Source organism: Oncorhynchus mykiss, chromosome 1, assembly GCF_013265735.2.
Source record: "Oncorhynchus mykiss isolate Arlee chromosome 1, USDA_OmykA_1.1, whole genome shotgun sequence".
In the NCBI taxonomy this organism is placed as follows: domain Eukaryota; kingdom Metazoa; phylum Chordata; class Actinopteri; order Salmoniformes; family Salmonidae; genus Oncorhynchus; species Oncorhynchus mykiss.
Window position 1 is genome coordinate 398,654 of NC_048565.1, and position 23,084 is coordinate 421,737.

The 23,084-nt window shown below is 46.3% G+C and overlaps 1 protein-coding gene across 1 annotated transcript in view; it reads left to right on the top strand.

Annotated features, from left to right (window-relative positions):
* Positions 1-22,580, top strand: part of LOC110532027 (mitochondrial import receptor subunit TOM70) — a 37,027-nt gene extending 14,447 nt beyond the window's left edge. Inside the window, exons 5-12 of the mRNA XM_036977095.1 lie at positions 10,948-11,096; positions 11,519-11,726; positions 16,805-16,939; positions 17,167-17,274; positions 17,664-17,780; positions 18,269-18,366; positions 19,355-19,477; positions 21,029-22,580. Coding sequence (XP_036832990.1) covers positions 10,948-11,096; positions 11,519-11,726; positions 16,805-16,939; positions 17,167-17,274; positions 17,664-17,780; positions 18,269-18,366; positions 19,355-19,477; positions 21,029-21,182 — 1,092 coding nt within the window. The 3' untranslated portion in view covers positions 21,183-22,580. The remainder of the gene's footprint in view (positions 1-10,947; positions 11,097-11,518; positions 11,727-16,804; positions 16,940-17,166; positions 17,275-17,663; positions 17,781-18,268; positions 18,367-19,354; positions 19,478-21,028) is intronic.
* Positions 22,581-23,084: the final 504 nt, after the last annotated feature.

Below are 23,084 nucleotides of genomic sequence, written 5' to 3' on the forward strand. Positions count from 1 at the left end.
TTGCAGACTGTTCTAGTGCCCTCGCCAATTCATTGATATAAATGTTAAAGAGGGTGGGGCTCAAGCTGCATCCCTGCTGTCTCACCCCACAGCCCTGAGGAAAGAAATCTGTGTTTATTGACAATTCTAATTGCAAACTTGTGTGCATTGATTGTGTCACGTCATATGCTTTTATCTAAGCGCCAGACTAGAACGCATCTACATATAGTCACACTCAGTGATTATGTGCTTCAAGGCATGATTCCATGGGGACACAAGTGGCATGAAGAACCATCATTGGAACAGCAGCAGATGATTTCTTGACTCAGGTGGCATGAAGAACCATCATTGGGACAGCAGCAGATGATTTCTTGACTCAGGTGGCATGAAGAACCATCATTGGGACAGCAGCAGATTATTTCTTGACTCAGGTGGCATGAAGAACCATCATTGGAACAGCAGCAGATGATTTCTTGACTCAGGTGGCATGAAGAACCATCATTGGGACAGCAGCAGATTATTTCTTGACTCAGGTGGCATGAAGAACCATCATTGGGACAGCAGCAGATTATTTCTTGACTCAGGTGGCATGAAGAACCATCATTGGGACAGCAGCAGATTATTTCTTGACTCAGGTGGCATGAAGAACCATCATTGGGACAGCAGCAGATGATTTCTTGACTCAGGTGGCATGAAGAACCATCATTGGAACAGCAGCAGATGATTTCTTGACTCAGGTGGCATGAAGAACCATCATTGGGACAGCAGCAGATTATTTCTTGACTCAGGTGGCATGAAGAACCATCATTGGGACAGCAGCAGATTATTTCTTGACTCAGGTGGCATGAAGAACCATCATTGGGACAGCAGCAGATTATTTCTTGACTCAGGTGGCATGAAGAACCATCATTGGGACAGCAGCAGATTATTTCTTGACTCAGGTGGCATGAAGAACCATCATTGGGACAGCAGCAGATTATTTCTTGACTCAGGTGGCATGAAGAACCATCATTGGGACAGCAGCAGATTATTTCCTGACTCAGGTGGCATGAAGAACCATCATTGGGACAGCAGCAGATGATTTCTGTGAGCGCTGGTGTGCCATCCTGAACAAATGCTCTATTGATTTAATTACATTAATTGTTGACCAGTTGAAAAGGATTTTATTGAAATGGATAACACGATTGAAGAGAAAATCGGCTAAAATGACATACCCAAATCTAACTGCCTGTAGCTCAGGACCTGAACCAAGGATATGCATATTCTTAATATCATTTGAAAGGAAACACTGAAGTTTGTGTAAATGTCAAATTATTGTAGGAGAATATAACACATTAGGTCTGGTAAAAGATAATACAAAGATACATTTTTTCTCCATTTTTTTTTAGACTGATTTTAGACTGATCCAATGAACTATTGCATTTCTGTTCAATATGTATCAAGTCTGCCCAAATGTACCTAATTGGTTTATTAATAGATTTAAGTTCATAACTGTGCACTCTCCTCAAACAATAGCATGGTATTATTTCACTGTAATAGCTACTGTATATTGAACAGTGCAGTTAGATTAACAAGAATATCAGATATTTCTATGTCCTGGGAAATGTTCTTGTCACTTACAACCTCATGCTAATCACATTAGCATTAGCTCAACCGTCCCGCAGGGGGACCCACCAATCCTGTAGAGGTTTAAATGATGTCATATTCAATGAACTGATGAAAGCTAACCAGGCGCTCCAGGAAAAGTTGTCTACAGAAATAAAGGAGCTTAAACTTGAGGAAATTCAACCAAGACAAAAAAGACAAAGCCGAGGACAAAGTCTACTTCGGTTGTACAATCTGATACGTCAGTCCTTACCCACCCTGCTGATAAGGGTGGGTCGGTTGTACAATCTGATACGTCAGTCTTACCCCCCTGCTGATAAGGGTGGGTCAGTTGTACAATCTGATACGTCAGTCCTTACCCACCCTGCTGATAAGGGTGGGTCGGTTGTACAATCTGATACGTCAGTCTTTACCCCCCCTGCTGATAAGGGTGGGTCAGTTGTACTCTTGGATAGGACAGTTATAATGTAAATTAGTGTCATAGACAGCTGCTTGACAACACCTTTTACAAGAAATTCCCAATTTTAGAACACTTTCTTTACTGTCCTAGATGGGTATTTAAGTTCAGGTTAAATCACCAAAAAATAACAACTTTTTGGCTTTTCAACACCATTGCCACTTTCTATACTTTGCCGAAATTACAAGAATGTTAGAAAACCTCCAGGGCGCCCTATTGTAGCGGGCATTGATGCAGTAACGGCCCTCTATCTACTTCTGTTGACTTTTTTATTAGACCACTCGCAGAACAGCTCCCCTCCTTTGTAAAGGACACCAGCAGTATGGTCTCAGAACAGCTCCCCTCCTTTGTAAAGGACACCAGCAGTATGGTCTCAGAACAGCTCCCCTCCTAAAGGACACCAGCAGTATGGTCGCAGAACAGCTCCCCTCCTTTGTAAAGGACACCAGCAGTATGGTCTCAGAACAGCTCCCCTCCTTTGTAAAGGACACCAGCAGTATGGTCTCAGACCAGCTCCCCTCCTAAAGGACACCAGCAGTATGGTCTCAGAACAGCTCCCCTCCTAAAGGACACCAGCAGTATGGTCTCAGAACAGCTCCCCTCCTTTGTAAAGGACACCAGCAGTATGGTCTCAGAACAGCTCCCCTCCTAAAGGACACCAGCAGTATGATCGCAGAACAGCTCCCCTCCTTTGTAAAGGACACCAGCAGTATGGTCTCAGAACAGCTCCCCTCCTTTGTAAAGGACACCAGCAGTATGGTCTCAGAACAGCTCCCCTCCTTTGTAAAGGACACCAGCAGTATGGTCTCAGAACAGCTCCCCTCCTTTGTAAAGGACACCAGCAGTATGGTCTCAGAACAGCTCCCCTCCTAAAGGACACCAGCAGTATGGTCTCAGACCAGCTCCCCTCCTAAAGGACACCAGCAGTATGGTCTCAGAACAGCTCCCCTCCTTTGTAAAGGACACCAGCAGTATGGTCTCAGAACAGCTCCCCTCCTAAAGGACACCAGCAGTATGGTCTCAGAACAGCTCCCCTCCTTTGTAAAGGACACCAGCAGTATGGTCTCAGAACAGCTCCCCTCCTAAAGGACACCAGCAGTATGGTCTCAGAACAGCTCCCCTCCTAAAGGACACCAGCAGTATGGTCTCAGAACAGCTCCCCACCTAAAGGACACCAGCAGTATGGTCTCAGAACAGCTCCCCTCCTAAAGGACACCAGCAGTATAATCTCAGAACAGCTCCCCTCCTTTGTAAAGGACACCAGCAGTATGGTCTCAGAACAGCTCCCCTCCTTTGTAAAGGACACCAGCAGTATGGTCTCAGAACAGCTCCCCTCCTAAAGGACACCAGCAGTATGGTCTCAGAACAGCTCCCCTCCTAAAGGACACCAGCAGTATGGTCTCAGAACAGCTCCCCTCCTTTGTAAAGGACACCAGCAGTATGGTCTCAGAACAGCTCCCCTCCTAAAGGACACCAGCAGTATGGTCTCAGAACAGCTCCCCTCCTAAAGGACACCAGCAGTATGGTCTCAGAACAGCTCCCCTCCTTTGTAAAGGACACCAGCAGTATGGTCTCAGAACAGCTCCCCTCATTTGTAAATGACACCAGCAGTATGGTCTCAGAACAGCTCCCCTCTTTTGTAAAGGACACCAGCAGTATGGTCTCAGAACAGCTCCCCTCATTTGTAAATGACACCAGCAGTATGATCTCAGAACAGCTCCCCCCCTTTGTAAAGGACACCAGCAGTATGGTCTCAGAACAGCTCCCCTCCTTTGTAAAGGACACCAGCAGTATGGTCTCAGAACAGCTCCCCTCATTTGTAAATGACACCAGCAGTATGGTCTCAGAACAGCTCCCCTCCTAAAGGACACCAGCAGTATGGTCTCAGAACAGCTCCCCTCCTAAAGGACACCAGCAGTATGGTCTCAGAACAGCTCCCCTCCTTTGTAAATGACACCAGCAGTATGATCTCTATTATTTAATCTCTTGAGCCTCTCCCTGAGAATACTTTGTTAGTTACTTTTGATGTTGAATCGTTATACACTAATATTCCACACGAGGGCGGTATTGAAGCTATGGAACATTTTCTTCTGCAACGTGACCCTAATGAACTACCTTCCAGTGCATGCATTATAACATTGTCTGAAATCGTACTCACAGACACAACTACTTCATGTTTCTAAATTATGTATTTATTCAGGTGAAGGGTACTGCTATGGGATCCCCTATGGCTCTTAACTATGCTAATGTGTATGTGGGTTACATGGAGAAACAGTCAATTCTCAATCCTCTCAAATGTTTTCTTGCCTAACATTATTATTTGGAAACGGTATATTGATGATATTTGTGTTCTATGGAGGAGTGATACAAAACAGCTCCAGGCGTTCCATGCTTTTCTTAACTCCTGTTCTGAGCATCTGAGATTTACTATGCAGTCTGACACCCGTCAAATCAGTTTCCTTGATCTTCTGATTTTGTGTGAAGATAATGTTCTATACACTGATCTTTACAGGAAACCTACTGATCGTAACAGTTTGTTGAGGGCTGATAGCTGTAATCCGCTTCCCTTGAAAAACACTTTGCCCTACAGCCAGTTCTGTCGAATCAAAAGAATTAGCAAAAAACAGTCAGATTTCTACATAAATATGGCTGAGATGCAAAGAAAATTCTGTGAGGGGGGGGGTACAAAAATGGTCAGATTAATACTGCCATTGAGAAAATCCAAAACAAATCGAGACATGATCCCTTTCAAGGATAGTCTCGCATAAATAAGCATTATTGCGTTCTTACTATGCGCCATTCAAAGTGCTCTGAACAAATTAAGGGAATTGTTCAAACATTGGCACATTCTAAGATCTGATGATAGTATTGGTAATGTGTTTTCGGACCTTCCCTTGGTCGTATTCTCACGGGGCAGAAATCTCAGAGATCAATTGGTAAACTCTGATTTACCACCCCAAGATATCCCTGCACGTCTATTTGCGCCCCCACTGGATGGAAACTACAAGTATAATGGCTGTGCTCAATGCAATGGCACTTACAAATGTAGATCCTTCAAACGCCCTCAAACAGGGAAACAGATCCCATCAAAGGTGTTATTATCTTATCAGTTCTTTATCTTATTGTCTTTGTGGTCAGAATTATGTCAAACGAAGCGCAAATTAAAACTAAGAATCTCAGCATCGTAGGAAAAACTTGACGTTCCCAGTTGCGAACCACTCTATTGCGTCTCTACTTTATATCGGCATCGAACATGTCACCCTCCCTAGGAGAGGGGGTGACCTCTACAATTTATTGTAAATACGAGAGGCTGCCTGGATCTTTAATTTAAAGACCCTTGCTCCCTTCGGTCTCAACGTAGACTTTGATCTGAAGCCATTCTGGTGATTATTGTGATTTTGCTATTGTAAATGTTTGTAGGCCTATTGCAGCCAAATTCTATCTATGATCGTATGCTATTCATTTGATGTTTTTGATATGTTCTGTTTATCTGTAAGTTAACCAATGATATCAAGCCACACCCGGCCATGATTACAAACACTTGTCTGTGTCCTTTGACACGATATAAACTAGTGACCTGCAGTGTTTGTCATTATATCCTGATGAAGACAGCTTGTCTGTCGAAAACGTTGGTTATTAAATTATTGCATCCAAGCTCCTTTTCTTTTTCAAATATGCTTTCCCCCCCAACATCAATTTGTATAGCAGACCCTCATGCCAAATTGAGCTTTTTTGAAATCATCAAAGCATGACAAGAATTTGCTTTTGTTTTGTTTGTCCATAAGGTTGTGCAAGTGGTCTGTCCTACAGTATTCTGGTAAGAAGCCAATTTGATATTTGCTCAGGACGTTGTTTTCACTGAGGAAATGTTGGCGTCTGCTGTTGATGATACTGCAGAGGATTTTTCAGAGATTGCTGCTCACTCATATTCCACTGTAATTATTGGGGCCACATTTTGTGGATTGGGGTGATCAGGCCTTGTTGGTTCCAAATATTAGGGAAGATGCCAGAGCAGAGGATAATGTTTAAGAATAGCCAATTAGAATTTGTGTTCTGTATATTTTGTCATTTTGTTTAGTAATGTTCAGTCTTTAATGAACCAATATAACAAACTCTGAGTGAGGATCTCCATCCAAAGGGACATCAGATCTTGCAACATACTCGGCGCAAATGCGCAAATGCGCCGAATACAACCTTAACGTGAATGATTACCTTAACCAAAAATGCAGTTAGAAAATGTTTTTTACTAAATCCTCTTCTGGCTGTGCCGGGTGGAGATTATAACAGAACGTGGCCAAGATGTTCAAATGTTCATAAATGACCAGCATGGTCAAATAATAATAATCACAGGCAGAACAGTTGAAACTGGAGCAGCAGCACTGCCAGGTGGACTGGGGACAGCAAGGAGTCATCGTGTCAGGTAGTCCTGAGGCATGGTCCGAGGGCTCAGGTCCTCCGAGAGAGAAAGAGAGAGCATACTTAAATTCACACAGGACACCGGATAGGACAGGAGAAGTGCTCCAGATATAACAAACGGACCCTAGCCCCCCGACACATAAACTACTGCAGCATAAATACTGGAGGCTGAGACAGGAGGGGTCAGGAGACACTGTGGCCCCATCCGAAGATACCCCCGGACAGGGCCAAACAGGAAGGATATAACCCCACCCACTTTGCCAAAGCACAGCCCCCACACCACTAGAGGGATATCCTCAACCACCGACTTACCATCCTGAGACAAGGCCGAGTGTAGCCCACAAGCCTATATGGCTTGGAGGTAGAAGCTGTTAAGGAGCCTTTTGGACCTAGAATTGGCGCTCCGGTACCTCTTGCCATGCGGTAGCAGAGAGAACAGTCTGACTTGGGTGAATGGAGTCTCTGACAATTTTTGGGGCCTTCCTCTTACACTGCCTAGTATGGATAGCAGGAAGCTTGGCCTCAGTGATGTGCTGGGCTGTACACACTACCCTCTGTAGCACCTTACGGTCAGATGCCGGGCAGTTGCCATACCAGGCGGTGATGCAACCGGTCAGGATGCTCTCAATGGTGCAGCTGTAGAACTTTTTGAGGATCTGGGGACCCATGCCAAATCATTTCAGTCTCCTGAGGGGGAAACGGTGTTGTTGTGCCCTCTTAACGACTGTCTTGGTGTGTTTGGCGATGTGGACCCCAAGAAACTTGAAACTCTCGACCCTCTCCACTACAGCCCCATCGATGTTAATGGGGGTGTGTTCGGCCCTCCTTTTCCTGTAGTCCATGATCATCTCCTTTGTCTTGATCACATTGAGGGAGAGGTTGTTGTCCTGGCACACACTGCCAGTTCTCTGACCTCCCTATAGGCTGTCTCATCGTTGTCGGTGATCAGGCCTACCACCTTTGTGTCGTCAGCAAACTTAATCATGGTGTTGTAGTCATGCTTTGCCATGCAGTCGTGGGTGAACAGGAAGTACAGGAGGGAACTAAGCACGCACCCCTGAGGGGCCGCTGTGTTGAGGATCAGCGTGGCAGATGTGTTGTTGCCTACCCTTACCACCTGGGGGCGGCCCGCCAGGAAGTCCAGGATCCAGTTGCAGAATGAGGTGTTTAGTCCCACGGACCTTAGCTTGGTGATGAGCTTTGTGGGCACTATGGTGTTGAACGCTGAGCCGTAGTCAATGAATAGCATTCTCACACAGGTGTTCCTTTTATGTTCAGGTGGGAAAGGGCAATGTGGAGAACGATTTGAGATTGCATCATCTGTTGAGGCGGTATGCGAATTGGAGAGGGGGTGTTGTTGTGCTAGTCTGTTTTGTGGGTCTGTGAGGACTCTGAGCTCCACCATGTCTCTCTACAGCTCTGTGAATTTATCCCTCGCAGTGATGGAGGAGCAGTGCAGTTGTGGGACCTACAGTGCAAAACTATTCATCCCTCTTGACGTCTTTCCTATTTTGTTGCATTACAACCTGATAAAATTAATCCCTTACCTTTGATCGTCATATGGTTGCACTCCGAAGACATTAATTTACTCAATAAATGTTCCTTTTGTTCGATAGTCTCTTTATATCCAAAAACCTCAGTTTTGTTCGCATTTTCTTCAGTAATCCACAGGCTCAAACGCAGTCAAAACAGGCAGACAAAAAATCCAAATTGTATCCGTAAAGTTCATAGAAACATGTCAAACGATGTTTATATTCAATCCTCAGGTTGTTTTTAGCCTAAATTATCTATAATATTTCAACCGGACAATAACGTCGTCAATATAAAAGGTAAACAAGAAATGCACTCTCTCGGGATTGCGCATGAAAAACCTCTGACACGTCAGGGTCCACTCATTCAGACTGGTCTTACTCCCTCATTTATAAGAATACAAGCCTGAAACAATTTCTAAAGACTGTTGACATCTAGTGGAAGGCATAGGAAATGCAAATTGAGTCCTAAGTCAATGGATACTGTAATGGCATTGAATAGAAAACTTCAAAATCCCCCCCCCAAAAAAAACTTATTGAATGGATTTTTCTCATGTTTTCGCCTGCCAAATCACTTCTGTTATACTCAGACACTATTTTAACAGTTTTGGAAACTTTAGAGTGTTTTCTATCCAAATCTACCAGTTGTATGCATATCATATCTTCTGGGCCCGAGTAGCAGGCTGTTTAATTTGGGCATACTTTTCATCCAAAATTCCAAATGCTGCCCCCTACTCTAGAGAAGTTAAGCCATACACCACAGAGCTGGGCTTTACGGAAGAGTGGCCAGAAAAAAGCCATTGCTTAAAGAAAAAAATAAACAAACCCAACTCCTCTCATCACCCTGAGAACATCATCCCCAAAGTGAAGCATGGTGGTGGCAGCATCATGCTGTGGGGATGTTTTTCATCGGCAGGGACTGGGAAACTGGTCAGAATTAAAGGAATGATGGATGGAGCCAAATACAGGGAAATTCTTGAGGGGAAACCTGTTTCAGTCTTCCAGAGATTTGAGACTGGGACGGAGATTCACCTTCCAGCAGGACAATGACCCTAAGCATACTGCCAAAACAACACTTGAGTGGTTTAACATTTAAATGTCTTGGAATGGCCTAGTCAAAGCCCGGACCTCAATCCAATTGAGAATCTGTGGTATGACTTAAAGATTGCTGTACACCAGCGGAACCCATCCAACTTGAAGGAGCTGGAGCAGTTTTGCCTTGAAGAATGGGCAAAAATCCCTGTGGCTAGATGTGCCAAGCTTATAGAGACATACCCCAAGAGAGATTGTTGCAAAAGGTGGCTCTACAAAATATTGACTTTGGGGGGGGGGGGGTGTAAATAGTTATGCACACTCATGTTTTCTTTTGTCTTATTTCTTGTTTGTTAAACAAGAAAAAATATTTCTTCAAAGTGGTAGGCGTGTTGTGTAAATCAAATGAAACAAACCCCCCAGAAACCTATTTTAATTCCAGGTTGTAAGTCAACAAAATAGGAAAAATGCCAATGGGGGTGAATACTTTCGCAAGCCAGTTCAGTGCTGGGGGAGTGGCTATCCTCATCTGCAGGACAGTTTGAAGAGGTGTGATCAAACTCGCTCGGGGGTGGGGGAGAATCACCAAGAGAAAGATCCTCCTGCCGTGCTCTCTTGGTGGGGGAGTCGTCACCAAGAGAAAGCTTCTCCTACCGTGCTCTCTGGGTGGGGGAGTCGTCACCAAGAGAAAGCTTCTCCTGCCATGCTCTCTCTTTGATTCTGTGGAAGTCCTTTTGGAAATGTATAAAGCTGCCATGCACCACCACTGTTCCATTGTTGTACAGGTTAACAGAGGGTGTCTGTCTCCTCGTTTTACACTATTCTGATGTTCCACCCTCCAACAATACCCTCTCTCTTAAAATAGGGGTAGTTGGCTCGTATAGCTGTGTGCCATGCCCAGGGATTGTCCTTGTGGAGGGTTAGGTTGCTTACGTTCCCATTTTTCTAGCAGTCAGCATCAAGCGTCTCTGGATTTTCCATGAGGAGCTTCTCATTGTACTCTTTCCGTTCCTTATAATTTTTTATATCCAAGGGGTACTGTACTGTGGTGACCTCTGCACAGAAGGAAGCCATGGAGCAGGGTGCCAAAGAGGCCTCTGCATTTGAGTGGGGGAGGAACTCTGCTGCCATTGTTGGGTTCAGGGGCTTCACACCTCTCACTTCACTGCTAATTAATGTTGCAGCCGGGTCTGTTCTGTCCTAGCAAGCTTGGTAGCCTTTTAACTTAGCATTCAGTCTTTATAAAGTTAAATAGCTACAGATTGTAATGTTATTTTCCTTCTAGGCTTGACTGAACATTACTTACTCAGTTCCAAGTTGGATGATATTTTCGTGTTTGTTGTGCTTCTTTTGATGGTTGCTGGTTTGTCAGGAAGTTAGCTGGATAGTCCTTTGCAGTAAGAATCCTTGGTAATAAAAATCCTTACAAAATAAGGTTAAAGGTTTCGAGTTTTGATTTGGAGTGAAATGTTGTGGAGGGTCGTATGCTGTATGTCCTTGTTAAAAATATATATACATAAAAAAACATCCAAGTTTATGCAACCCCAAATCTTTTTGTAAAAACTTGTTGAACAATTCAGGAGCTCATCTGCTCATTACCTCTTTCTCTTGAACCCTCTCTCTCCAGAACCGTGAGCCCCTGATGATTTCTCCTCAGTTCATCAAGTCTCTCCCTCTTTCTTCTCCCCTCTCCCCCTCTTCTCGTTACCTCTCTCGCTCCGCTCTCCCTCCCTCGCTCTTCTCTTTCGCTCCACTCTCCCTCGCTCTTCTCCCTCTTTCGTCTCCCTCTTTTTCCTCTCTTCAGAACGGTGAGCGCCATGATGATTTGTCCTCGCTCTCTCTCCCTCCGCTTTCTTCTCTCTCTCTCTCCTCCCTCTGTTCTCTTCTCGCTGTCTCCCTCCCTCAATTCATCATGTCTTCTCTCTCCAGAACCGTGACCCCCTGATGCCTTCTCCTCAGTTCATCAAGTCCTACTTCGGCTCCTTCACTGATGACATTATCTCCCAACCGCTCCAGAAGGGTGAGAAGAAGGACGAGGACAAGGACAACGAGGGCGAGGTCGCAGAGGTCACAGAAAGGTCAGAGGTCACACTGTGGTATCACTTCCTGTCCTTTATGTTGCTCTGGATAAATAAAAAAACTACATTTGCGTTCCAAATGGTACACTATTCCCTATAAACGCAGCCATAGTGACTGTACCAGAGTTCAACATAGTGAATTAATGTCTGTACCAGGGTTCAACACACTGAATTAGTGTCTGTACCAGGGTTCAACACACTGAATTAGTGTCTGTACCAGGGTTCAACACACTGAATTAGTGTCTGTACCAGGGTTCAACACACTGAATTAGTGACTATACCAGGGTTCAACATAGCTCTGGTTATCTGAAGGCCAACCAGTACATTACCCCTGTCCTTAACCTCTAACCTGTCCATAGTTCTGGTTATCTGAAGGCCAAGCAGTACATTAACCCTGTCCTTAACCTCTAACCTGTCCATAGTTCTGGTTATCTGAAGGCCAAGCAGTACATGGAGGAGGAGAACTATGATAAGATCATCAGTGAGTGCACTAAGGAGGTGGAGTCTGGGGGCAAGTACACTGCTGAGGCCCTGTTGCTACGGGCAACCTTCTACCTCCTGATTGGCAACGCCACCGGCGCCCAGCCCGACCTGGACCGGGTCATCAACATGGAGGACGCCAACGTCAAGGTAGTGGAGATGAGCTGGTGTCCAGTAGCTCAGCTCCTCCCAGTTAGTCGGTATTAGCAGCTCAGCTCCTCCTCTCGTTTAGTCGCTATAAGCAGCTCCCCCATCCTCTCGTTTAGTCGCTATTAGCAGCTCAGCCTCTCCTCTCGGTTAGTCGCTATTAGCAGCTCCCCCTCTGTCACTTTTAGCAGCTGAGCTCCTCCTCTCAGTTAGTCGCTATAATCAGCTCCCCATCCTCTTGGTTAGTCGCTATTAGCAGCTCAGCCCCTCCTCTCGGTTAGTTGCTATTAGCAGCTCGGCTCCCCCTCCTCTGTTCGTCGCTATTAGCAGCTCAGCCCCTCTCGGTTTGTTGTTATTAGCAGCTCAGCTCCCCCTCCATTCAGTTAGTCGCTATTAGCAGCTCAGCTCCCCGTCTTGTTTAGACGCTATTAGCAGCTCCTCCTCCCCTCGGTTAGTCGCTATTAGCAGCTCCCCCTCTTGGTTAGTCGCTATTAGCAGCTCAGCCCCTCTATAAGCAGCTCAGCCCCTCTCGGTTAGTCGCTATTAGCAGCTCCCCCTCTCGGTTTGTTACTATTAGCAGCTCAGCTCCCCCTCTCGGTTAGTTGCTATTAGCAGCTCAGCCCCTCCTCTCGGTTAGTTGCTATTAGCAGCTCAGCCCCTCCTCCTCTCGGTTAGTTGCTATTAGCAGCTCATTCCCTCCTCTCAGTTAGTTGCTATTAGCAGCTCAGTCCCTCCTCTCGGTTAGTTGCTATTAGCAGCTCAGCCCCTCCTCCTCCTGGTTTGTTGCTATTAGCAGCTCAGTCCCTCCTCCTCCTGGTTTGTTGCTATTAGCAGCTCAGTCCCTCCTCCTCCTGGTTTGTTACTATTAGCAGCTCAGCCCCTCCTCCTCCTGGTTTGTTGCTATTAGCAGCTCAGTCCCTCCTCCTCTTGGTTTGTTACTATTAGCAGCTCAGCCCCTCCTCCTCCTGGTTTGTTGCTATTAGCAGCTCAGCTCCTCCTCTCGTTTAGTCGCTATAAGCAGCTCCCCCATCCTCTCGTTTAGTCGCTATTAGCAGCTCAGCCTCTCCTCTCGGTTAGTCGCTATTAGCAGCTCCCCCTCTGTCACTTTTAGCAGCTGAGCTCCTCCTCTCAGTTAGTCGCTATAATCAGCTCCCCATCCTCTTGGTTAGTCGCTATTAGCAGCTCAGCCCCTCCTCTCGGTTAGTTGCTATTAGCAGCTCGGCTCCCCCTCCTCTGTTCGTCGCTATTAGCAGCTCAGCCCCTCTCGGTTTGTTGTTATTAGCAGCTCAGCTCCCCCTCCATTCAGTTAGTCGCTATTAGCAGCTCAGCTCCCCGTCTTGTTTAGACGCTATTAGCAGCTCCTCCTCCCCTCGGTTAGTCGCTATTAGCAGCTCCCCCTCTTGGTTAGTCGCTATTAGCAGCTCAGCCCCTCTATAAGCAGCTCAGCCCCTCTCGGTTAGTCGCTATTAGCAGCTCCCCCTCTCGGTTTGTTACTATTAGCAGCTCAGCTCCCCCTCTCGGTTAGTTGCTATTAGCAGCTCAGCCCCTCCTCTCGGTTAGTTGCTATTAGCAGCTCAGCCCCTCCTCCTCTCGGTTAGTTGCTATTAGCAGCTCATTCCCTCCTCTCAGTTAGTTGCTATTAGCAGCTCAGTCCCTCCTCTCGGTTAGTTGCTATTAGCAGCTCAGCCCCTCCTCCTCCTGGTTTGTTGCTATTAGCAGCTCAGTCCCTCCTCCTCCTGGTTTGTTGCTATTAGCAGCTCAGTCCCTCCTCCTCCTGGTTTGTTACTATTAGCAGCTCAGCCCCTCCTCCTCCTGGTTTGTTGCTATTAGCAGCTCAGTCCCTCCTCCTCCTGGTTTGTTGCTATTAGCAGCTCAGTCCCTCCTCCTCTCAGTTAGTTGCTATTAGCAGCTCAGTCCCTCCTCCTCTTGGTTAGTTGCTATTAGCAGCTCAGTCCCTCCTCTCGGTTAGTTGCTATTAGCAGCTCAGCCCCTCCTCCTCTCGGTTAGTTGCTATTAGCAGCTCAGTCCCTCCTCTCGGTTAGTTGCTATTAGCAGCTCAGCCCCTCCTCCTCCTGGTTTGTTGCTATTAGCAGCTCAGTCCCTCCTCCTCCTGGTTTGTTGCTATTAGCAGCTCAGTCCCTCCTCCTCTCAGTTAGTTGCTATTAGCAGCTCAGTCCCTCCTCTCGGTTAGTTGCTATTAGCAGCTCAGCCCCTCCTCTCGGTTAGTTGCTATTAGCAGCTCAGTCCCTCCTCCTCCTGGTTTGTTGCTATTAGCAGCTCAGTCCCTCCTCCTCCTGGTTTGTTACTATTAGCAGCTCAGTCCCTCCTCCTCCTGGTTTGTTACTATTAGCAGCTCAGTCCCTCCTCCTCTTGGTTAGTTGCTATTAGCAGCTCAGTCCCTCCTCCTCTCAGTTAGTTGCTATTAGCAGCTCAGTCCCTCCTCCTCTCAGTTAGTTGCTATTAGCAGCTCAGTCCCTCCTCCTCTCAGTTAGTTGCTATTAGCAGCTCAGTCCCTCCTCCTCTCAGTTAGTTGCTATTAGCAGCTCAGTCCCTCCTCTCGGTTAGTTGCTATTAGCAGCTCAGCCCCTCCTCTCGGTTAGTTGCTATTAGTAGCTCAGTCCCTCCTCCTCCTGGTTTGTTGCTATTAGCAGCTCAGTCCCTCCTCCTCCTGGTTTGTTACTATTAGCAGCTCAGTCCCTCCTCCTCCTGGTTTGTTACTATTAGCAGCTCAGCCCCTCCTCCTCTCGGTTAGTTGCTATTAGCAGCTCAGCCCCTCCTCTCGGTTAGTTGCTATTAGCAGCTCAGTCCCTCCTCCTCCTGGTTTGTTACTATTAGCAGCTCAGTCCCTCCTCCTCCTGGTTTGTTACTATTAGCAGCTCAGTCCCTCCTCCTCTTGGTTAGTTGCTATTAGCAGCTCAGTCCCTCCTCTCGGTTAGTCGCTATTAGCAGCTCAGTCCCTCCTCCTCTTGGTTTGTTGCTATTAGCAGCTCAGCCCCTCCTCCTCCTGGTTTGTTGCTATTAGCAGCTCAGTCCCTCCTCCTCTCGGTTAGTTGCTATTAGCAGCTCAGCCCCTCCTCTCGGTTAGTTGCTATTAGCAGCTCAGTCCCTCCTCCTCCTGGTTTGTTGCTATTAGCAGCTCAGTCCCTCCTCCTCTTGGTTAGTTGCTATTAGCAGCTCAGTCCCTCCTCTCGGTTAGTCGCTATTAGCAGCTCAGTCCCTCCTCCTCCTGGTTTGTTACTATTAGCAGCTCAGTCCCTCCTCCTCTTGGTTTGTTACTATTAGCAGCTCAGCCCCTCCTCCTCCTGGTTTGTTACTATTAGCAGCTCAGCCCCTCCTCCTCTTGGTTAGTTGCTATTAGCAGCTCAGCCCCTCCTCCTCTTGGTTAGTTGCTATTAGCAGCTCAGTCCCTCCTCCTCTTGGTTTGTTACTATTAGCAGCTCAGCCCCTCCTCCTCCTGGTTTGTTACTATTAGCAGCTCAGCCCCTCCTCCTCCTGGTTTGTTACTATTAGCAGCTCAGTCCCTCCTCCTCTTGGTTAGTTGCTATTAGCAGCTCAGTCCCTCCTCCTCTTGGTTTGTTACTATTAGCAGCTCAGCCCCTCCTCCTCCTGGTTTGTTACTATTAGCAGCTCAGTCCCTCCTCTCGGTTAGTTGCTATTAGCAGCTCAGTCCCTCCTCCTCTCGGTTAGTTGCTATTAGCAGCTCAGCCCCTCTCGGCTAGTTGCTATTAGTAGCTCAGCCCCTCTCGGCTAGTTGCTATTAGTAGCTCAGCCCCGCCTCCTCACGGTTAGTTGCTATTAGCAGCTCAGCTCCTACTCCTCTCGGTTAGTCGCTATTAGCAGCTCAGCTCCGCCTCCTCTGTTATTTGCTATAAGCTGCTCAGCTCCTCCTCCTCTCGGTTAGTCGCTATTAGCAGCTCAGCCCCTCCTCCTCTCAGTTATTTGCTATAAGCTGCTCAGCTCCTCCTCTCGGTTAGTCGCTATTAGCAGCTCAGTCCCTCTCGGTTAGTTGCTATAAGCTGCTCAGCTCCTCCTCTCAGTTTGTCGCTGTTAGCAGCTCAGCTCCTACTCCTCTCGGTTAGTCGCTATTAGCAGCTCAGCCCCACCTCCTCTCGGTTAGTCGCTATTAGCAGCTCAGCTCCTCCTCTCAGTTTGTCGCTGTTAGCAGCTCAGCTCCTACTCCTCTCGGTTAGTTGCTATTAGCAGCTCAGCCCCGCCTCCTCTCGGTTAGTCGCTATAAGCAGCTCAGCTCCTCCTCCTCTCGGTTAGTCACTATTAGCAACTCAGCTCCTCCTCTCGGTTAGTCACTATTAGCAACTCAGCTCCTCCTCTCGGTTAGTCACTATTAGCAACTCAGCTCCTCCTCCTCTCGGTTAGTCACTATTAGCAACTCAGCTCCTCCTCCTCTCGGTTAGTCACTATTAGCAACTCAGCTCCTCCTCCTCTCGGTTAGTCACTATTAGCAACTCAGCTCCTCCTCCTCTCGGTTAGTCACTATTAGCAACTCAGCTCCTCCTCTCGGTTAGTCACTATTAGCAACTCAGCTCCTCCTCTTCTTGGTTAGTCACTATTAGCAGCTCCTCCTCCTCTCGGTTAGTCGTTATTAGCAGCTCCTCCTCCTCTCGGTTAGTCACTATTAGCAGCTCAGCTCCTCCTCCTCTCGGTTAGTCACTATTAGCAGCTCTGCTCCTCCTCTCGGTTTGTCGCTATTAGTTTGTATGATGGTATGGCTGTCAACACATAGTTCCAAACAAAAATGAGTCTACTTTCAACTTTGCTTCTTAACAGTCATTCTATTTCTAGGATTCCGTTTCACCTAAGTGTTTTGATGTGTACTGCAAGTCAACTAGCAATAGTTGGTAATAAATTCTAATTCGATTTATTACCCATATGGTGCAGCCCAGACCATGTGGCTGTATAGTTAATATAGCAAGCAGCTCTTCTTTCTCTTAGTCCTGCTAGCTGAGGGCCAATGCTCTGACCGAAACCCTGTGTTTGTCCTGTCTCTGTCCTGGTACTGCAGCTCAGGGCCAATGCTCTGACTGAAACCCTGTGTTTGTCCTGTCTCTGTCCTGGTACTGCAGCTGAGGGCCAATGCTCTGATCAAGCGTGGCAGTATGTACATGCAGCAGCAGCAGCCTATGATGTCAACACAGGACTTCAACATGGCCGCTGAGATCGACACGCGCAACGCAGACGTCTACCACCACCGGGGACAGGTAGGGCTGTTTCTATCACTATCCCTCACTATCCCTTTGGCCCTGCCCAAATGGCACCCTATTCCCTATTTAGTGCACTACTTTTTACCAGCGCTCATAGGCCTCTAAATTAGGAATGGGGTGAATAAGATGCCCTTTGGGGCTAACTTGCAAGTAAACAGTAAGATGCATTTAGTCACATCATTGCCATTGGTTTCCACTAACAGACTGAAGTGTTTCCCCTTCAGTTGAAGATCCTTCTGGACCAGGTAGAGGAGGCCGTCCGAGATTTTGATGAGTGCATCCTGCTCAGACCTGACTCTGCTCTGGCACAGGCTCAGAAAGGCTTCGCCCTGGTGAGTATGGATCATGGTGAGTACTGACTTTAGGTTTAGTGCTCCCTAATATAATGGATATCTGTTATAAACATGAATCTGATCAGTTTCTCTGTCCTCTAGTGTAGTGTAGGTTTGGGATGTGTTGGAGATGTGTTCATGTTAAAAGGTTCATCCTACTGGCTGTGCCTGCAGTACAGACGTGCTCTTGTGAATGGACTGTCTTATCCACTTTATACAGCTGAGACTAGATCTCACCAATGTGCTGTTAATCCACTTCATACAGCTGAGACTAGATCTCACCAATGTGCTGTTAATGGACTGGGAGAAAGTTAGTTAGTCAGCGCTCTAAGGTTGGTGCCGTATGCAGCATTCTAAAAGTGTGTTAACCAGCTAGTCTGTGTGTCCAGTACAGGCAGGCATACACTGGCAACAGTCAGTCCCAGGTGCAGACGGCCATGGACGGCTTTGAGGACATCATCAGGAGGTTCCCTAAGTGTGCTGAAGGATACGCTCTGTATGCACAGGTAGGGGTGCACTCTGTCATTAACATTGTCTCACCTGTCAGGTACGCTGTCATTAACACGGTCTCTCTGAGGTGGTGTGGTATACTGCCAGTATACCATGGCTAAGGGCTGTTCTTATGCACAACGCAATGAGGAGTGCCTGTATATATTCCTTAGCCGTGGTATATTGGCTATATATCACACGCACTCTTATTGCTTTTAGAAACTGGTTACCAACTTAATTAGATCAGTAAAAATACATGTTTTGTCATACCTGTGATATACCACGGCTTTCAGCCAATCAGCATTCAGGGCTGGAACCACCCAGGTTCTAGTAATAATCCCATTTTACCTGCAGTAGATTATGGCTGCTTGAAAAACTTCTTGTTTAACAGAACTTCAAATCTCTTCTTACAATTTGATTTGTTTTATTAAGTCAAATGTGTCCTAAAATGTACTTTAGTATGTGAATCATCCTGAAACATTTCTCCTGTGTCTGTGTTATTCAGGCATTGACTGACCAGCAGCAGTTTGGCAAGGCAGATCAGATGTACAATAAGTGTATTGACCTGGAGCCAGACAACGCTACAACATACGTCCACAAGGGGTGAGTTAAGAGGGGCGTCCCTGGTCTCTGAGATGAAGTGGATGGGAAGGGCGTCCCTGAGATGAAGTGGATGGGAGGGGCGTCCCTGGTCCCTGAGATGAGGTGGATGGGAGGGGCGTCCCTGGTCCCTGAGATGAGGTGGATGGGAGGGGCGTCCCTGGTCTCTGAGATGAAGTGGATGGGAGGGGCGTCCCTGAGATGAAGTGGATGGGAGGGGCGTCCCTGGTCCCTGAGATGAGGTGGATGGGAGGGGCGTCCCTGGTCCCTGAGATGAGGTGGATGGGAGGGGCGTCCCTGGTCCCCGAGATGAAGTGGATGGGAGGGGCATCCCTGGTCCCTGAGATGAGGTGGATGGGAGGGGCGTCCCTGAGATGAGGTGGATGGGAGGGGCGTCCCTGGTCCCCGAGATGAGGTGGATGGGAGGGGCGTCCCTGGTCCCCGAGATGAGGTGGATGGGAGGGGCGTCCCTGGTCCCCGAGATGAAGTGGATGGGAGGGGCATCCCTGGTCCCTGAGATGAGGTGGATGGGAGGGGCGTCCCTGAGATGAGGTGGATGGGAGGGGCGTCCCTGGTCCCCGAGATGAGGTGGATGTGAGGGGCGTCCCTGAGATGAGGTGGATGTGAGGGGCGTCCCTGGTCCCCGATATGAGGTGGATGTGAGGGGCGTCCTTGAGAGGCATCCTAGGTTCCTAATTTTATTAACTTTGTGTAATAATGCCGCAAAACACGCGTGTCTGTTTTCACGCAAAAGTTGGCATTTATAAAAATGTAACTTGACATGAGGATTGGCTTATCCTCCCGGAAACTGTAGACCATGCGTACGCACAGTTTTGTGCACGCAGATATGTAGTGTTAGATTTACGCAATAGTTATAAATGAGGCCTCTGGTGTGATGAGGTTGTGAGGGGAAGTGGCCTGCAGATCAGGAGTAATGTTTTAGTGATAGTCCAATAAATTGCTAATTCCTGTGTGTGTGTGTGTGTGTCAGGTTGTTGCAGCTCCAGTGGAAGCAGGACTTGGACCTGGGCCTGGACCTCATCAGCAAGGCCATTGAGATCGACAACAAATGTGACTTTGCCTATGAAACCATGGGCACTATTGAGGTTCAGAGGTTAGTTCAATACTTTTTCAAATATTTCCCGGTAAAACTTTAGTTTAGTTAAGAAGGCATTAAATAACATATTGGTACATTTATAAATGTTTTTACATTAACAACAAATATATCAAAAAATAGTCCTACTTTCCAACCCAGTGTACAAAAAAATACTAACTTTATACACAGGGGTATATACATTTAAAATGTATAAGGCTTCACAGGCATTTAAGGTTCGCTTTGCTTTATATATTTTTTGTATTTATGCAGCCTGAAAAAAAAAAGCCATTTAGTTCAGTTTTAAAATGAAGACTCTTGCCTTTTCTGTAGCCCAGTTGCATTTATAGTATGTATCAAATTATTACCATACATAATAATAATAATACAGAGATTAATTATGGGACAGGGTCAGGGGCATCCAGAATATATTGGATCAGTTAGGATTAGGAGCATCCAGAACATCTTTGATTAGGGGCATCCAGAACATCTTGGATTAGGGGCATCCAGAACATCTTGGATTAAGGGCATCCAGAACATCTTGGATTAGGGGCATCCAGAACATCTTGGATTAGGGGCATCCAGAACATCTTGGATTAGGGGCATCCAGAACATCTTGGATTAGGGGCATCCAGAACATATTGGATTAGGGGCATCCAGAACATCTTGGATTAAGGGCATCCAGAACATCTTGGATTAGGGGCATCCAGAACATCTTGGATTAAGGGCATCCAGAACATCTTGGATTAGGGGCATCCAGAACATCTTGGATTAGGGGCATCCAGAACATCTTGGATTAGGGGCATCCAGAACATTTTGGATTAGGGGCATCCAGAACATTTTGGATTAGGGGCATCCAGAACATTTTGGATTAGGGGCATCCAGAACATCTTGGATTAGGGGCATCCAAAACATATTGGATTAGGGGCATCCAGAACATATTGGATTAGGGGCATCCAGAACATCTTAGATTAGGGGCATCCAGAACATCTTGGATTAGGGGCATCCAGAACATCTTGGATTAGGGGCATCCAGAACATATTGGATTAGGGGCATCCAGAACATCTTAGATTAGGGGCATCCAGAACATCTTGCATCAGTTAAGGTCACGGCCATCCAGAACATATTGGGTAGGTCAGGGGCATCCAGTACATATCCAATGTCATAAAATACATAAGACACATGTAAAAACTAGTGCGCTCTGGGTGTTCGTAAATATAGAGTGTTGTCAGATTGTCCGTTCATAAATTCAGGGAATTTCGCTCTCGGAGCATTCAGAGCGCCCACACTAGACCCTCTGGCCGAGGAGTAGGGTTGATCCAAGCTTTATGACCTCACAGCTGTAGTCAAGCACCCAAACTAACTGGCTAACGTTGGCTAGCTTGCTAGCTACTTCCAGACACAAATGAGAGAACACCTCACAGATCATTTTACTCACCGTAGCAGAGCTGGTTAGGCAGTTTTCATTTTATCCAGAGCGTTGGTGACTGTAACTGTGCTGCTGGAAACAATTTCATTACTATTTTTTGCCCATGTTTACTGACACTTAAATAAACTTCCCTCTCATTTCAGGGGAAACCTGGAAAAAGCGATAGACATGTTCAACAAGGCCATCAACCTGGCCAAGTCAGAGATGGAGATGGCCCACCTCTACTCACTGTGTGATGCAGCCTATGCCCAGACTGAGGTAGCCAGGAAGTACGGACTGAAGCCACCCACGCTGTAACTCTTCTGTCACACGACCCACCCTACCCAAGTCTCTCCACTGCTGAGCCTGATCATATTATAACTGCAGATGTTTGAGTCATTTAGTTTTGTACAAGACCTGAGAACTACCGGTGGTTAAAGATGAAAGAAACATATGTGACTAGGGTTGCAAAATTACGGTAACTTTCCCAAAATTCCCAGTTTTTTCTGAAATCCAGGAATTACGGGGAAATTAGCAGGAAATCCATGAACATGCCAACCAGGATTTCTGGAAAACCAGGGAGGGAAGGTTAGGAAAGTAACTGGAATTTTGCAATCCTGTCTGACCATACATTATTATCATGTTTATGTCACGTTGAATTGGAATTCAAACCAGGGCTAGAACCCAAATCCGCTGGTAAATAGGGTGGTCTTAACCCTCACATCCCTCTCCTTCAGGGCACTTGACCCACACACCCCCATCTCCTGATATTTAGTTTAAGCCGGACCGTGACCACTATTGGCCCTCCTGTACCATTCAGAATGTCTTGTTTTCTCTATCAGGAACATGTGAATGGCCAGGTATCCATCCAGAAATAATTAAATCTTCTAAAATCAAAGGGAGATTCACTCAATAGATTTCTCCATTCTATTGCCGACTTATCCATATTTGGACATATTTTAAGATAAATGTATTATGTTGCCTCCACACAGACCTGTATAGAGTTCTAATGGACTGTTCATTTGCTACTATATATGTTTCTATTCTTCTTGTTCTCTAACAAATATTTCTGTCCAGACAGCTCCATATCCTCGAGATAACGTAACATTATCATTGAATGGCAAATTTAAATGCAGGATTAAAATGTTAGTCAAATGTGTGTGTGTGTGTGTGTGTAATGATGGATGTCTGTGTTTGGTGTAATGCTGCAGCTGATATGACAATGTGTGGGATAAGAGAGTCCAGGTGACGTTGGGGTCCTAAAGTGTTGTTTATTTCGGGGGATTGCCTGTTTTTCCTTTTTATATATTCTGTACAGCATGTGAGATTTCTCTTTCTAAGTACATGTTAATGCAATGCAATGCTCGTGCTGAAATACTGTTTCTGAAACTATCTGGCCATTTTGGAAAGGCTAGACTGAATAAGAATGAACATTTAGACCTAAAATTACAGCTTTAATTCAGCAATTCTCAAAATGTACCGCTTCTATTTTTATGTGGTTGTTTTCCCAACTGCTTGTAGATTCCGAAAATGTCAGAAGGGACAATTATTTTAATATTTTTTTCAGGCTCAGTCAACTTTTACTTTGCAGGGGGCAGGTATGCCATCATACAGTGCCTACAGAGAGTATTCACACCCAGTGGTGTGTATTCATGGATGCCAAGGGAAGCCAGGCTTCCCCAAAAAATTGACCAATAAAAAAAACAAAATCATTCATTTTGCCTCTGTGTTATAATTTTCCTTCAATTCGAAAGAGGCTGAATGTATCTCAACAGAGAAAGCATCCGAGTGAGCGAAACAGCACCCCTCTGTCTCTGTGTATAGGCCATGTATTTGATGCTGTCTGGTCCAAACGAGTATGACGTTGTTGCGTTGAAGGCAAGGGAAGCCAGCGATCGTTTGACCTCCCTTGATAAAAAAGTATACCAAATTAGCCAGTTTAGTGTTGAGCTCAACTGTGAAAAGTCCTGGCGCACCAAAAAAAAGTGTCAAAGGACATTGAGAGCATACCTCACTGACAGAAAAACTTGAATTGTTGCATCTCGTTGTGATGTCCTCCGGTGGCTAGCTAGCTACCTAAAATGGTCCTTTTCCTAAATTATCCATGGATGGAGATAGGGGTTTGGACTTGCGGTTTTAAGTAATTATCTGTACTGGCTAATGATTATAATGCTGATCCCACCATTCATTCATACATTGTTGTGCCCCTGGCCTGAGAGG